The sequence below is a fragment of the Oryx dammah genome, unplaced genomic scaffold (genome assembly GCF_014754425.2).
Source record: "Oryx dammah isolate SB20612 unplaced genomic scaffold, SCBI_Odam_1.1 HiC_scaffold_2, whole genome shotgun sequence".
Taxonomy (NCBI): Eukaryota; Metazoa; Chordata; class Mammalia; order Artiodactyla; family Bovidae; genus Oryx; species Oryx dammah.
This window is the reverse complement of record NW_024070186.1, coordinates 68739965-68757097: the sequence shown is the minus strand read 5'-3', so window position 1 is coordinate 68757097 and position 17133 is coordinate 68739965. Positions and strand designations below refer to the sequence as shown.

Below are 17133 nucleotides of genomic sequence, written 5' to 3'. Positions count from 1 at the left end.
CCAAAGAAAAAAATCATACTGGTGATTGAACATTCTTAGAATCAAATTGTAATAAAAATGTATCAAAATTTGTAGCATGTAGTCAAAGTAACATTTTGAGAAAAGCCTTTAGTTCAGTTCAGTTGCTCAGTCTGTCCCAGTCTTTGCGACCCCTTGAATCTCAGCACTCCAGGCCTCCCTGTCCATCACCAACTCCCGGAGTTCACTCAGACTTACATCCATCGGGTCGGTGATGCCATCCAGCCATCTCATCCTCTGTCATCCTCTTTTCCTCCTGCTCCCAATCCCTCTCAGTATTAGAGTCTTTTCCAATGAGTCAACTCTTCTCATGAGGTGGCCAAAGTACTGGAGTTTCAGCTTTAGCATCAGTCCTTCCAAAGAACACCCAGGGCTGATCTCCTTTAGAATGGACTGGTTGGATCTCCTTGCAGTCCAAGGGACTCACAAGAGTCTTCTCCAATACCACAGTTCAAAAGCATCAATTCTTCGACGCTCAGCTTTCTTCACAGTCCAGCTCTCAGCCTTAAATGTTTATTATTATAGTAGGAAAGCAGAAAAGTATTGAGCTAATGGTCCCACTTAAGTCAGGTATATAAAAAAAGAAAATAAAATTATCAATAATTCCACCAACATTTTTGTGTGTATTACTTCTGTAAAATGGAAATGTGATCATATTTTGTGATATTCTTATTCAGCGTAATGGCATATTATAATAAAATGTTGTAATTACAGAGTTTTCTATAGTATTGTTTTTAGTGACTGTTTGCTCTTTCATTACATTCATTGCTATGATTTTTTTGAGTTGTATGTTTGGATCTTTCCTTTATCCTTACCCTCCCCAAAAAACTTTTATAAACTCTAGTTAAATAAATGTCCTCACTGATAAATCTCTATGCAAAAATTATCAACATTTTCTTAGTGAAATTCTTAGAAGTAGAATTTTTGGATTAAAATATTAGCATAATGATATAACTTTTGACATAATGCTTAGAAATGAAAGTTTCTAAAATTATATTCACTTTTTAGAGACATTGCCATTTAGAGTTTGGGTTTGGCTCTACAGTAACATTTCTGACGATAGTTGGAGGAGTCATTTTAGCTTTTTAGACTGAACCTGTATAAAACTGTAATTTTAAAAAGCCCGTTAACATCCCATTTTTTTCAAACTAGGAATCTGTGAATTTTATACTTTGAGGTTAGAATTACAAATTCCAGTGATGATTGGTCAGACCATCATTCGCTTAGTGAGTATTTTGAAGTGAATATGTTGCTTTTGTCTCTTTGTTTCAGCAGGTCCTTACTTCAATCCCCGCTCTCGGCAGAGAATTCCACGTGATCTGGCCATGTGTGTTACTCCAAGTGGCCAGTTTTACTGCTCCATGTGTAACGTCGGGGCTGGCGAAGAGGTGGAATTCCGGCAGCATTTAGAGAGCAAGCAACATAAAAGCAAGGTGTCTGAACAGCGATACAGGAATGAGATGGAGAATCTGGGCTACGTATAGTGATTGTCATATTCAGATAGAGCAGCTTGTCCTGCCTGTTGCTCGCCTTCTGTCAACATGCCCTGCTTTGTGGTTCTTTCGATATGAGTACATTCCTCTGCTTAATGTTAATACACGTAACCTGCAGTGGTACCATAAGGTGTCAGAATTGGGGAAGGAAGAGAATGTGCTTGTCATGATGCTTTTTCAGGTCAGTTGTGTTGAGCTGCTTAAAGCTTGTGACCTACCTACCCCATGAGACATACCTTTTTATCTTGACCAAGTTCTGGTCAACTAGTAGCCTGACCACTTAGAGCTTTAACTATTGAAAAACTTCATATTCTTTTACAGTGTTAGTGTTATGTATTGTTAAATAATTTCATCGAGTTTTTGCTTCAGATCATAGTAAAAGCAGGTAAGCAAAGATTTTAGTTTCCCAAGGTTTCTTTGGAATTACCTTCTCAACTCAATGAATTGTCAGTAGGATATACTATGTAAACTGCATTAGAATCTTGCCTAGAACAGTGTTTTCTGTTTATCATGTCCCTTCCTTATTGAAATGCAGGTTTTCTTGCACATTCAGACACTTCTAATGTGTTTGTGTACTTCCAGATAGTGAAACTTGATTTTCAGTTGTGAATTTCGCACATTTAAATTCACCTTCTTTTCCTCCTCTTTTTTTTCTCCTCCAGTTAAGTTAGCTTATCCAATTAGCTCATTTTCATGCCCCAGAATGGTGTTGTAGGTTTTCCAAGCCCCATATTTGAATATTCAATAAGTTTAGGATAGATGGGATTTTTTTTAATGTATTTTTTTCAGCTGGTGTTGGGAATTGAAATGTGTTTGATTTTTCAGCTTAGAGTTACTTCGTGATGATAACATGCACTTATGTGATGGTCTCAACCGTAAGTTCAGAACCATTGATTTTTTTTTTGATAGACTTTTTAGATAAACGGATCCTTACATTTTACTTACATTCTTCGTCTTGCTAATTTGTAGACTGTCCTGAAAAATATCACTACTTTACTATTTCCAAGAAAGAAAAGAATTTTTTTAAAGCAGTTAATCAAATTTTAGTATCATTTCCAATAGAAAAATACCTGAACTTTGGCATTATTCTTTATAATTCAGCTTCCTTGAAGATATAGATTAATAAAAATATAGATTACTTTCATATCTGATAGTTAGAACAGTATTATTATTTTTGCTTTTTGTTTTTAAAATGAGAAGCTCTAGTGTTTTGTCTAGATTAACCAATGGAGGATTCTATGAACTTTCACTAACTATGTTTTACTTATTTACTATATTTACATGGATAAGATGGGTGCTCATCCATACTCCTTTTGAAAGGCCATGTTCATAGAAGTTTATATTGAGCAATATCTTTGCACTATGGTAAATTCACTTTTGATTGCTTATATTACTAATTAAAAATAAAACTCCTATTTTTCCTTAAAAATTCTATAGGCAAAAAGATAAGGAGAAGGAAAATTATAATCATCATTCCATTCCTTGTACTTCTGAACAATTTTTGAATTATCTAGACCCATATTTAAAATTAAGTTTTGTGATACTGGTACACTGGTACACTCTCTGGTACACTCTCAAGTTACCCTTCTGTTGAAGTCATGGTTTTTTGAAAAGTAGAATTACTTAGTAATTTTATTTTATCCCAGAAACAGAAGAATGAAATAATGTTCTGTTGAAGTTCTATCTAGACCTGTGAATCAGTATAATAACACTTTTTGCAGTAAGCTATAAAGTATAATTGATTATTTTAGGGCAATTTAGAGCTTCTCTTATTGATTAGTAGGTTACTCATTTTGCTGCTAAGTGTAACTTTTTGGTAGATTTTAATATGACAGTGCTGGCCACATGGTTCTACAATTATTTAAAAATTCTTTTTTCCCCTCTCTGTATGTGACTACATATATGTATACACATGTATATGTGTATATATATATATATGTAGTTATATACACACACACACATATATAAAACTATATATAACTATGTATATATAGTTTTATGTGATACCATAAAGAAGATTTCATTGAATCCTTAGATAACAGTAGAAGATTATGGATAAGAATTTACATTTTATACAAGTGGCATTCATCCACTTTCAGTTTTTTCTTTGCAGTTAAAATTAATGGAAGGATCTTCTCTACTCTGCCCACTTTAGAGTTTCATTTTATATATGTAATAGCAGTGGACTTAAGGCCTTGGTGTTTTTCCTGGCCTTGCATATTCAGGTTTCTAGTCTCTCAGTGCCCTTAATAGATGTTATGAATGCATAAACGCATTTTCTTTTAAAGAAAAAAGTTAGATTTATAGTGTTGTTTCTTACTTGTTCTATTTCTTTGCACTAAAAAAGACGGATGTTTGCTTTATATGACACCTTAGAAACCATATTGCCTACAATAGCTGGGTTTGCTCCTGACTTTCCAAACTCTAGGCAGTTGATAAATAACTTCCATGATGATAAAGGTTACATACACATCCAAAAAAAGAATCACAAATCTCTATGACAGTGGGTTGTGTTTTTGGCTTGTTACCTTGCAATATTCTCCTGTGTTCCATAGGTGAAACAAACGGTGAGAGAGGTGTCAGAAAGGAAATGCCTAGGTGAATCCACCTCTGCATGGTACATTCTCATACTCATGCATTCCTTACGGACAGTGTTGTTTTTTTCCTGTCAAAGAAGGCTGTTGTTAGTACTGCCCTCAGTGATATGTGATCTCTGTCAGTTTCATTTAGTAAAATCAGGTCCTGCTCTGTAATATCCTTTAGAATATGCACCTGTGCTCCCCAGGAATCACATTAATACCTTTTTATGTACTGTATACAAGGATGGACAGGGGCCTAACCAATGGAAAACCTCTAGTCAAATAAGTAGATTCTCGTTCTAGATCTGCAAGAAGAACACAGAGCATCAGAGTCTCTTCTCTGTGAATATCTTCATGTAAGTTGTCATTCAGAAATCAATGTTGAAGATAACAATTAGAAACTCTTCTAAAATATTGAGGGCAAGAAGATGTAAAGGAAAAATTTTGCTGTTCCAATTAAAAGATTAGATTGGTTATGTCTTGGAAGTGTTTTTTCAAAAATACTCGGCTACAGAGCTGAGTGTGCCATGTGATCCTTTCAAATCCACATCGAACAGAAAATGTTTTGTTGGTTTTGTCTTTGTATGTCATGTATCACAACTTGTAAATATGTGCATGTTGTTTATGACGTGTGTCTATTTGTCTCTTATTGCACTGAAATCTGCAAGGCGAATAATTGTCCCATACCGTTTGCAGAAACTTCCTCCAACTCTTCCTCACTGTTGGCCCTTTTCCTTAGTTGATAAACTTAGAAAACCATTTAGAATTTTTTGCAACCCTGAGATTGAATGAAAAATCATGACTGTCTGAGATCATCTCCATGTCCCTCTAACTTAAACAGCTGAAAGGAAAGCATGAGATCTTCCACCTTATTTTATAGAGCTGTTCTCCAGTACTGGTGTGCTTGCTTGTATCTATACTTTGAACTAGGATTAAAGATATATATATATATATACACATGTATGTGTATATACATATATATTATATATCTGATTAAATCTTCGTTTGTAGATAGACTCGAGGGATTAATGGTGGTTTTAATGATTCCCTCACTCCTGAATCAGCAGAGACTATGAACAACGACAGTTGGAGGACTGTTCAGTGACCCATGTAAAACGAGTCTCGCTTGTGTCAGGGGAGACATGTAACTGTTCTGCATAATACCCTCTACAGAGAGGCCTAGGAGTGATGGATTTGGAACCTAATCTGTTTTGTTTCCTCAGTGTCAGAACACAGGCTGGAAGGACCTTTTAAAAACTTGGTGGCGCATATACGAAAGACAACAGAGCTGCTTTAGAAGTAGAGAAATGTTTTGTCAGTATAGGTAAAAGTTTAATGCAAGCTTTTAAACAGATACTTTAAAAAGATTCTGTCTTGCTGGCTTTTCTTTTTTCAGCCAGCCAGATCACCATTTAGAAGTTTCATGCATCATAAAGAATGTCTTGTTGCTTTCATTTTTTTGGTGGTGGACCCCTGTCATTGTGAGCTATCACTATCAATCTTACTGAATGGACAAATAGCTGTGTAAATAGCTTCTCATACGACATTTCTACTGATAGCTGTTTGACTTTGTCTTCCCACTACGAATGGGAGGATCATTTATCAACTCCCCTTCTGGGTAGCTACCAAAAAAATACTGGCTTATGGTCCCATGTGACCCTGACTTTGTTAAGCCCAGATTATGAGTGCCTTTAGCAAGTTTTAGCATTTCACAGAAAGAAGAGATGATAGAATTATTGCCATTAGTCACAATGCATAAAATAGGAGCTTGGAGTAACAAAGCTTTGTGTGAATTCTATGTTCTACATCTTTTTTTTTTTATTCATGCAATCTCAATTTGATATTGAGTAAAATTATATGATAATTGATCAGGAACCATACATCCTGAAAATGAATCCAGTTGTACAAGGCTGGCAATGGTCATTGATTTTTTTTTTTCCACTTTGATCTGCATTGCATTTATATTTAGTGATCAATAGTGTGGTGGATTGGGAAGAGCTTGATATTGATGTTTGGAAAAACTTTATTCCAGTGTCATTTTCAAATACTGTCTTATCGAATACTGTAGAGAGGATAGAATTATGTATTTGCACATGAAGTGTGTGAAGACTGTCATGCATAATACTTAGTCATTGTGCTGTTATGATTCATCTCTACATTTAAAACAGGTACCTTCACAAATCAGGTTAAGATGTTAAAATTTTCCTTACTATAATGAATTAAAAATTCTAAATTGCCTGTACTCTTTGAGTCTCTAAAATGCACTGCTAAATTAATTTTACTGCAGAAATGCTAACATTTTTCTTGACAGTTTATTATGAGAAATTTTAAATGTACCTTAAAGTTGATGAATTTTACAGTATATTAGCACTAGATTCTGTTAACATTTTCCAGTACTTATATTACCATATATTTGTCTTTATATTGCCATATATTTGTCTGTCCCTCTGTCTATCTGTTGAACAATGGAGTTTTAAAAATATATACATTTTAGTGTAAATTTCAGATACTTCCCTGAACAATTCAGCATAGGCATAATTAATTATAGTTTAATATCTGTTTACATATTAACATCTTTTAACAAGCAGTGTATGAAGTTGATAACCTGAGCCAGTTAACATATGTCTTTTTCTCCTGTGGACTTTAGCCTTCTTGTTTCTGTTTTTGTATATGCTTAGAGTGAGGGAAGACAACTCCTTTTCAAACTGAAGTTTTTTGGTGTTGGTCATTTTAATGCTTAATTGTCATACATTTTAAAGCTTCACGATAGGAATTTTTTCTTTATCCCTCTTTTTTGACGTATGTTTGCTCAACTATGCAGCTTCTTTAGAAAACTGTAAATTACTGATTGGGGTTTATTAAATCAGCTTATACCTCATTTCAATCTACTGCTGCTTTTTTCTCCATGGTATCATTTCTCCGTTTACTACTTTCACCTGTTCTACCAGAGAATAGAGAGGCATAAAGGGTCAATCCCACAGACGATTAGAAGAACGTTTAAACAACTCTAGAAGAACAGATGGAGTAGTTTAGAAAGCTGAAACCATTAGTTTATCTAAAGCCTTTGAATTCCCTGAGAATTGTAACTGCCCATGCTTCCTCTTAGCCATAATTAGCAGGATTAAAAATGATTGTACTGTACAATGAGTTTTTGAAATTGTAAGCCTTAGTAACCATCTTTAGCTTTACTCTAGTACTGTTTAGGAAAGAATTATTGACATATGCCTTTATTTTTATGCCAATTATTTTGTGGACAAAATCAGAAGAATTTAAATGACTTGTTGCAGATTATGAAGATTCAGTGGGTAAGTCAGAAGTGAAATTTTGATACCCTGGATTCATATTCTTGTGCTCTTTGATAAAATTCATGGCTTTCAAAATAAACACTCCCTTTAGGTCGCTTAAAATGAAACTATGTATTTTTACTAATTAGACTTTCATTTTTTTGGACATTTTACAATTCTTTGAACTTAAAAGATTTTTCCGTGGTCATAGTTTCTCATTAAGTCAATGCAACTGCTAAAAATCTCACTTTGCTGTTAAATACTAATAATACAGGTTTTATCAGATTTCCTTTTACATTTACATAACCTTCATGATTCACTCATAACTCTTTCTGTGTAAGTGCTTAAGTGACCCCCTCACTAGTGAAAATAAATGTTCTATATCACTGACTATATGTATATTCTCTACATGATATATTTTTTTAAGGAAAAGAAACCCCACGTGTCCGGATGAACAATATTATCCTAGTGCAAAGCACATATAAAGCGGTTTGTTCTATTCTGAAAATCTGGCATTTACAGGAACAAAACCTTTAGAGTGGCTGGTCATTGTTTTACCTTCTTTTGGTACTTGAGCATCTTCCTGTGGTTTTGTAAATGTGTGTCATTTTGTAAGAATTTCATGTTGATTCTGTGTTAATTGGTGTCCACCTTGTGATATCCTCAGCTGACTGTAATAATTTAGTCTGGGTATGGGGTGTCTGCTTTGAAATGCCTTACTAGAGTGTGGCAGACTCTGCTCTAAAGCATTCCGTGTGTCTGCTAAGACAATAAGTTGCCTCTCTTGGATGTATGCTCTAGATCCAGAAGCAAAACTGATTTTGCTTTCACTGTTAATGTTGCATTTTAGCTCATTGTTTTAAATTAGAGAATAAAATCATGGAGCCAAGGGAAACTTTACAACCCTTCATTTAATGGCATGGCAAACTTTAAAAATTGCTTTTACTGTTTCCCTAGAACGATGTTTCTGATAAAGGATATAGCTAAAAAATGCCTGCCAGAACTGTATGAAATTGCGTTTGTTTCCTACAGTTTCCCCTAAATGTCATACAGGGATTTAACATCTGTGTATGCTGTTGGGGCTTTGTGCCAGTCATCACTTTGGAAATCTGTGTTCTGAGGCTACATAAATGACAAAAATGTCTTGGGATTGAAGCCAATCAACTGTGAACTGTGAAACTGAAATTGCTCTTTTGGTTTTATTTTCTCAAGCATATTGAATAGAGAATCCTGAAAGTTATTTAAAATTTACACTGCTTCTGTTGATGGCTCATTTTGGCTGTGTATCCTCATTTATGTACTGGTTTCTGACAAAGGCTTGACGTTATTATAGCAGTCATTTTGTGTTCAATTTAATAAAAGAGTTTCTGAGTCTTGTCTGCAAATCGTTTGGTTGTGAGTTGGGGATCAAAGAAAGAAGGTGCATTGTCAGCACTGAGGTGCTGAGGTGTTATTTTTGATGCAGATGGTTGATGGCTGAGGATTCACCTTTTATCCATCTGCATGTAATTTGCCACCTGCTTCTAGAACTCATGGGGCTTCCGCAGTCGCTCTGTGGTAAAGGGTATGCCTCCAATGCAAGAGACTTGCAGGAGATGCTGTTTGATCCCTGGGTTGGGAAGATTCCCTGGAGAAGGAAATGTCAATCCACTCCAGTATTCTTGCCTGGAAAATCCCATGGACAGAGGAGTCTGGCGGGCGACAGTCTATGGGGTCGCAAAGAGTCAGCAGACATGACCTAGCTACAGTCCCCAGCTTTTTTCTTGAACTCAGAGTATTTTGTCACCTACTTGGGTGTGCAGTAGAGTTGACCCTGCTGCCTACACTACCCCATTCTCCCATTGCTGGAGTTCGCCTCGATCAATTGGAGCAAGTTCTCAATTTTATTGATAGATTTAATTTTTAGATTTAAGTTTAATCTTTCCTTCAAATTCTGAGAAAAGTTGCTTAGCAGGACTGTAACTGTTGCTTCTGGAAGTAAACACAGAGTAAGAGGCAAATATGCCCAATAATCTTTTGGGTGTTCATATATAAAATACTTTTGCAAATATAATCAGTGTATATAAACAATGTATTATAGGGGTATGGTCTTTGAAGCACTCTGGTTGACAGGATGCAATGTGCTTTTCAGTTTAAATACTCATTTTAAAAAGGTTAGAGCCCCGGAAGATGCTGCTGGGCTTTGTTTAATCGGGATGCAAGACACATACACTTACTGTCGTGGGAAAAATTCTTGTGTCTGCACAAAAAAATGTTTCTGAATGAAGAGAACAGATATCATTGAATCTATCTGTGTTGTAAAATACTCAAGGCATCAGCACATTTTATGAAATCATCTCCAAGAGACTTTTAGCTTAAAGTCATGATAATGAACATAAAAATAGTTTTAAACCACTTGAGCTTGTTAGATTTTCTTTCTTCAGGCATTTCTAAGGCCTATTTGTTTGCTGAAAATCTATTCAAGGTCAAGCACTGGGTGTTACCTTTTCAAATTGCCTGTATGGAAGACTGACACTAAAGTTCCCAGTCTATTTTGAATCGATATAAGAGTGTTAAGATCAGAAACAGATCTTTTGTGATAAGTTTTAAGATTTTTATCATCTGAGGTGAGGATGACCCACTGAGTTTTGTTCCTCTTGTGAGATATTCATAAACTGTTGAAAATCGGGAACTGCAAAAAAGATAAAAGCAAGTAACTATTTTGAAGTATAAATATTATTTAATAGAGATATGATTATGAGTTCTTCCCCTCTACAAGGAAAAAATTTACCTACAATACACTCTATTGTGTGTGTGTGAGAGAGAGAAAGAGATGTGTATTAAGGAGGAGTAGATAGAAATATGTTTTAAGATGATCAAATACTTGTAATGAAGTATGTCCAAAGGAACAGATGGAAATTTGCCACTGGAAGAAATATGCTCCTCCACGGGCAGTCTATAACTTCTGCTTGGCATTTTGGATAAGTCTTTAAGTACATAATTAGAGTTTCAAATGTGTTTTGGCTGGCAGCCATCCCTCTAGACAGGAACAAGATGTCTTTCATATTAGCTTCAGTTTTTAATCTTTGCTGATGCCGGGGGCTCTTTTCTATCCCTGTTTTCTAGAAATAGCTCACTAGGTTATGGACTTTGACCAAAGGTATCTAGTGCCACCCTGTGGACTCTCTAAATCTTACAGTGAGCTGTTTGTGGTACACTATCTTTGAAGAAGGATCTTTTGCTTAAAAACCACCTAGTGGTGGGAAGGAGTTTTTATCTGTACATAAAGCAAAGGCAGGTATGTCTTTGGGAGATACTGAGTGTATTCTTTTACAGCTTTAGCTGCCAAAGTGCAGAGTGAGGAAGGTGGCAGATCTGCATTCAGGATATATATGTTTGTATGTATTTGCATATGTGAAAAGTGAAAGTGTTAGTCACTTAGTTGTGTCTGATTCTTTGTGACCCCATGGAGCCTGCCAGGCTCCTCTGTCCATGGGATTCTCTAGGCAAGAATGCTGGAGTGAGTTGCCATACCTCCTCCAGGGAATCTTCCCAACCCAGGGACTGAAGCTGGGTCCCCTGCATTGCAGGCAGATTCTTTACCATCTGAACCACCAGAGAAACCCCTGTATGCATATATGTGTATGAATTTATGATGTTTTTAAAAATGTCTTTTACTTTAAAGAATCCATCATTCACACATTTTGGGGTTTGTGAAAAACAAGCATGGAAACTGTTAAAATGAGAGTCAACAAAAGTCTAGAAGGAAAGGACTAGAAAAACCTCTCATTAAAGACGATTGTTGAAAAATTTTAAAAATTAGGTACAGGGGCAAATGTTACCAGATGTGTAAATCATGCTGACAATGTACAAACTAAACTACGTGGTACTCAGCAAACGTAATTTGCTTTGGAGAACATATTGTTTTCTGCCTCTAAACTAGCAGTACAGAGACATACTTTAAAGTCTTTTATTACATATTTCGCATACTTAGAATAAGTGCGTGCTAAGATAACTAGCCAGTTCTGTCACCTGCGTGCTCTTGGGCATACTACCTAACCTCTCTAAAATGTAGCTACTCAGAGTTGGGGTATTAGGTGTGAATTCCAATTATTTAGTTTCATCCCTCTTGGTCATATGGATAATTTAGAGAATTGATCGTTGAAAAACTGGTTTAAAAAAAAGGAAAACCAGTTGAGTTTTTTAATAGGTAAGTCCTTATCTCACCCCTAAACTCATGCTCCCCTGTTTCTTCCCCAGAGGTGATCGCAGTTACCAATTTCTTAGATATTTTTTCCTAGAGATATGCTATGTAGTATGAATGGTGGCATTCCATACACTTTTTCCAGTGGCCCATTTGCCTTGGCAGTCATTCTAGACCAGCACGTGTGGATCTCATTCTTTTTGACTATGTGGTATTCCCTTGTATAATTTCCAAAGTTTCTTGTTTTTTGGTCTTCCACTGATGGACATTCCTGGTAGCTCAGACAGTAAAGAATACTTCTACAGTGCAGAAGACCTGGCTTCAATCCCTGTGTTGGGAAGATCCCCTGTAGAAGGGAATGGCAACCCACTCAAGTATTCTTGCCTGGAGAATCCCATTGACAGTGGAGCCTGGAGGCTATAGTCCATGGGGTTGCAAAGAATTGGACATGACTGAGCAATTAACACTTTCACTTTTCACTTGTTGATGGAGATATATATATATATATATAGTTGTGATTTGTTTAAATTGAACTTTAAAATTGTAGTAAAATATACATAACAAAGTGTATCATTTTAACCATTTCAAAGTCTACAATTCAGTGGCATCATTAAGTACATTCACATTGTTGTGCAATTATCATCACCTCCCAACTCCAGAACTATTTTCATCTTCCCAAACTGAAACTCCTTAACTCATTAAAAATATGCTCTTCCCTCTGAGCATGATAACCACCATTCTACCTTGTGAATTTGACTAGGTTCCACATGTAGGAAAGTCAGAGTATTTGTTTCCTAGTGACTGTCTTATTTCATTTAGCATAATGTCCTCAATGTTTATCCATGTGGTAGTATCTGTAAGAATTTCTTTCCTTTATAGGCTGAATAGTATTTCATTGTATGTGTATACTACATTTTGTTTGTCATTTATCTATTGATGGACATTGGGCTGTTTCTACCTCTTGGCTTTTGTGAATAATGCTGCTATGAACATGACTGTACAAAAATTAAAAACTTTAAAAATTATTTCACATAGACAAAATATAGCAGATTACCAAACAGACATACATATACTCATCAACCAGTTCACCAGCACTATCAAATCCTAGCATTTTGCCACATTTTATTCTGATATTTTAAAGTACAGATTCAGCTGAAACCCACTGTACCTTTTCCCAATTTTAGTTTCATGCCTCCCCAGATAAATCCACATCTTGAATTTACTATTTCATGTACATAATTATTTTAATACCATATGTATTCATAAATAATATGTAGCATTGTTTATGATTTCAAAATCAATACAAATGGCATCATAATAGACATATCTCTGTCATTTTCTTTTTTTCTCATCACTATTTTTGAGATTTATCTATGATGATACATGAGAAAGTCGCTTAGTCGTGTCCGATTCTTTGTGACCCCATGGATTATACAGTCCATGCAATTCTCCAGGCCAGAATATTGGAGTGGGTAGCTGTTCCATTCTCCAGGGGATCTTCTCAACCCAGGGATCAAACCCAGGTCTCCCGCATTGCAGATTCTTTACCAGTTGAGGTACCAGGGAATGACAATACATGTAGCTATAATTTATTCACGTTAAATAGTATTCAGTGTCCCACTGTCTGAATTCATCCTTCTGTCCATGGATGGTTAGGTGGTTTTTCACCTGACTTATCGCACAAGTGAACATAACACACTTTTTCACCGTCAACTATCCCAGCACTTTCGGAAAGGGAAAATGCTCCTTAAAATCCCCATTTCCGCACCCCACTTTTTCCTTCCCAGAGGTAACTGGTACTACTAACATACTGTGTATTCTTCCAGACCGATTTCTCTGTGTCTCTAAATATGTAGCTTTTATGTGTTGCTGGAGACATTTTTTTAAGTATCTGTTATAGTGCTTCTTATTTAACTACGTATTCTCTATTCCAGATTTGCTAAATTCTCTCAGGTGTTTCACTAGATATGGATTCATTCACTCCAGCTTGAAAATATATTTTAGAGAATGAAAACAAAGTATCCAAGTTGAAGAGGTCACTGCTGTAGCAGAACTGTATTTTAAAAGGCAAGCAGTGATGCTTTAGTTATATGTGTCTTGTTTAGGATGCTAAAACTAAGAGGCAAAGCCTTTCCTGGGGATGAGAAATGTGCCTCTACTTTCTCATGAGATCTCCCTTTTCCTTTTGTCTAGTTCAGTGGGTCGCAGTCAATAGCTTGGGGGATTTTCATTTGCTGATTGTGATGCCCTACTTCTCTGTTCCCTTCCTCCGCTTGTGCAGGAGGAGGATGAATTTTGTTTCATAGGAATTTTCTTTGATTACTAGAAGGACAGTGTCTAGCCAGTGAATTCATCGTATATGAATTCATCATCATATGAATTCATCGTCAGGGGCCTTACCAAATGCTCATTGTGTCCTGAAGGTGGGAGCTCTCAGAATGGCTGTTGCCTGATGCCATTCCATATCTCATCCACATGTTCTCTGCCAAGTCCATCTTAGTGGACCAAGGAAAGAGAATGAGCAGCTTCATGTTTCTTTGCACATGGTCATCATTTTATCACTTGGTAGCTGGTGAGGAAAATAGGAATTCATCTTTGGGCTCAAGGATTCTGCAAAGTCACTGCTAGTGAGGGAAAACTGTGGTCTGTGCTGGATTTCAAGAAAGATTTATATGTTACTTTATAATTGCCCTATCACAAATGGTTGCCACTTTTGGAATCATGGATTGATGTGCTAAAGAGTAAAAGCAAAACATCTGAGGATGGGGCCTAAGTAAAACCTGGCCATGATATTCTTTTCCTTTAAAACTTCCACTGGTTCCCCAATGCCTAAAATTTAAGTTCTACTATCATAGAATTAAATCAAAGCCTTAAAGCAGAGCTCGCAAACCAGCAGCCTATGATGGAATTTGTCTTGCAGATATGTTTTGTCTGGCCCCACAGTATTTTAGAAAAATTAGAATTAGTTCTCAAGAGACCAAGATCAAGAGATTTAACATAAAAATTGGGATTTCTGGACATTTTGTTGTTGTTGTTTAGTCTCTTAGTAATGTCCAACTCTTTTTGCAACCCCACAGACTGTAGCCCATCAGGCTCTTCTCTTGCCATTACCTTCTCCAGAGGATCTTCCCGACCCAGGGATTGAACCCGCCTCTCCTGCATTGCAGGTGGATTCTTTACTGTCTGAGCCACAGGAAAGCTGGATTTCTGGCTATCTTGGTCAGCATTTCTGTAGAAATCAGATGATGTTTTGTGAATTGTGGCTATCCTTTTTGGATGGAGCATGTGATGTGAAAGTTACTCAGTCGTGTCTGACTCTGCAACCCCATGGACTCTACAGCCCATGGAATTCTCCATGGCAGAATACTGGAGGGGGTAGCCTTTCCTGTCTCCAGGGGATCTTCCCAACCCAGGGGTTGAACCCAGGTCTCCCACATTGCAGGCAGATTCTTTACCAGCTGCGCCACTGGATGGAGCTTGAGCTCTCCACTTTGCAACAACCACCTATCCCCAGCCCCAACCCCACGGTATTGGACTCCTCTGGGGTTCTGGTTCCATAAGCCTGCTTTCTGACTCCCAGCTCCTCTGCTGGTGCAGGAAGGAATTCTCTAACCTTCTGTTACAGGTGCAAACCTGTGAGTGTCAAGGTGTTAATACTGTATGCGGCAATCCATTAGTAATGAGGATCAAGAGGCAGTTGATAAATGCTTCCTGTTTTTATGTCTCGGAGGGGATAATTCCAAGTTGAATTCTAAAATTTATTTGTTTATTTGGCTTTAGTTGTGGCACATTGGATCTTTACTTGTGGCATGTGGGATCTAGTTCCCTGAGCAGGGATCAAACCCCAGGCCTCCTGTGCTGGGCATGCAGAGTCTTAGCCACTGGACCACCAGGGAAGTCCCCAAGTTGAATTCTATATAGTAATTCTCTATAGCTCCTGGAGAGGCCCCAGTGGAATAGAACTGCAATTTTCCACCACAGGAACCAGATCCTCCTGCACCTTGGATTGGCTTTCCCCACTCTCGTTTTTACTTTTTTCCAGTTCCTCACTCTCATTCCTTGGAAACATCTCCTTAAAATAAACTTGTGCTTAAACCCCTGTCACAGGCTTTGCTTTTTAGGTGGGCACCAAGGCTAAGACCTCCTCCATTCCTGATTTTTTAACAAGCCAGCCCTCTTGATTCATTCAGCTTCCCTTCCTGGTTCTTCAGGCCTTTGCAACTGTGATGCTGCCTTAGAGACTCACCTTTAGGGACTCATTCCATGTATTCTGGGCTTCCCTGGTGGCTCATATGGTAAAGAATCTTCCTGCAATGCAGGAAACCTGGGTTTGATCCCTGGGTTGGGAAGATCCCTTAGAGAAGGAAATGGCAACCTGCTCCAATATTCTTGCCTGGGAAATCCCATGGACAGAGGCACCTGGCGGGCCGCAGTCCATGAGGTGGCATAAGGGGCAGGCTCAACTGAGTGATTAACACTTTGCAGGTATTCTGCATCATGACCACCCTGAGCGAGTCCTCAGATACCCCATGCAGCAGTAAAGCCCTCTGTAGTGCTGTTTCCTTTGCTTGAAACCTCACTCCTGCAGCCCTATGCCGCTTCCCTGCCCTCCTTCCATCAGCAAATTCCTACTTGGCCTGCAGGGCCAGCTTCAGTTTAGATGCCTCTGTGGACCTTCCTTAACTCCTCCATACTCAAGCATCTTTAAAGCCTGAGGAGAGAGAGCTAGGAGAGAGGGAGAAATTGCAGACAGAGGAAGAAGATACTGATGGAGCCCACTCTTGTTGGAGACGATGGAAAGGGCATTGGGAGAGCAGAGGCAGGTGCTTACTGCCAAAAGGAGGATTCTTCATTCTTGGAGAGAGGAGTCATGCGCGCAAACATGTGCCAGGCACATTCCAAGTGTTTCCAAAATATTTAACAAGCAAAGACTTTCTTCCTCACAGGGGTCCTTATATCCTGTGAAGTATGTGTTATTATGACCCCCATTTTACAGATTAGAAAATTGCGGCACAGAAAGGTTAAGTAATTGCCCAAGATCACTCAGCTGGTATGTAGTCAGGCTGCCAGGGAGGCTAGTTTCAGAGTTCATGCTCTTGACCATTATGTCTTATTGCTGTTGCCTTGCTAAGTTGCCTCAGTCGTGTCCGACTCTTTGCAACGTAATGGACTGTAGCCTACCAGGCTCCTTTGTCCATGGGATTCTTCAGGCAAGAATACTAGAGTGGATTGCCATGCCCTTCTCCAGGGGATCCCAATGCAGGGATCGAACTCAGGTCTGTTACCACTAGCGCCACCTGGGAAGCTCTCTTGCTTCTTAAGGGAAGGTAACGTAGGAAAAGCATACTTATGGAAAAGAAAGCTGAGATGGGTGGTTGTTAGTTGACCTTAATCTTCTCAATGGGGCAGGACACAAAGACAGCCAGTGTGATTATCAGAGGTGGTGACCCTGTTTGATTTTGACTAGAAAGTGAGAAAAAGAAGGAAGAGCAAATTGGTCTTGGTCTTGTTTTTCAAAAGCTCCTAAAATATCAATAACAGTATGCCTGCCTATTAGCACATTGTCTAGACTTGGC

The 17133-nt window shown here is 37.7% G+C and overlaps 1 protein-coding gene across 2 annotated transcripts in view; it reads left to right on the top strand.

Annotated features, from left to right (window-relative positions):
* Positions 1-8759, top strand: part of ZMAT3 (zinc finger matrin-type 3) — a 39579-nt gene extending 30820 nt beyond the window's left edge. Inside the window, exon 6 of one of the 2 annotated variants that reach the window (XM_040231528.1) lies at positions 1294-8759. In XM_040231528.1, the coding sequence (XP_040087462.1) occupies positions 1294-1502 (209 nt within the window). In that variant the 3' untranslated portion in view covers positions 1503-8759. Of the gene's footprint in view, positions 1-1290 lie in introns of both variants that reach the window. The other variant, XM_040231518.1, reaches the window with a different exon arrangement.
* Positions 8760-17133: the final 8374 nt, after the last annotated feature.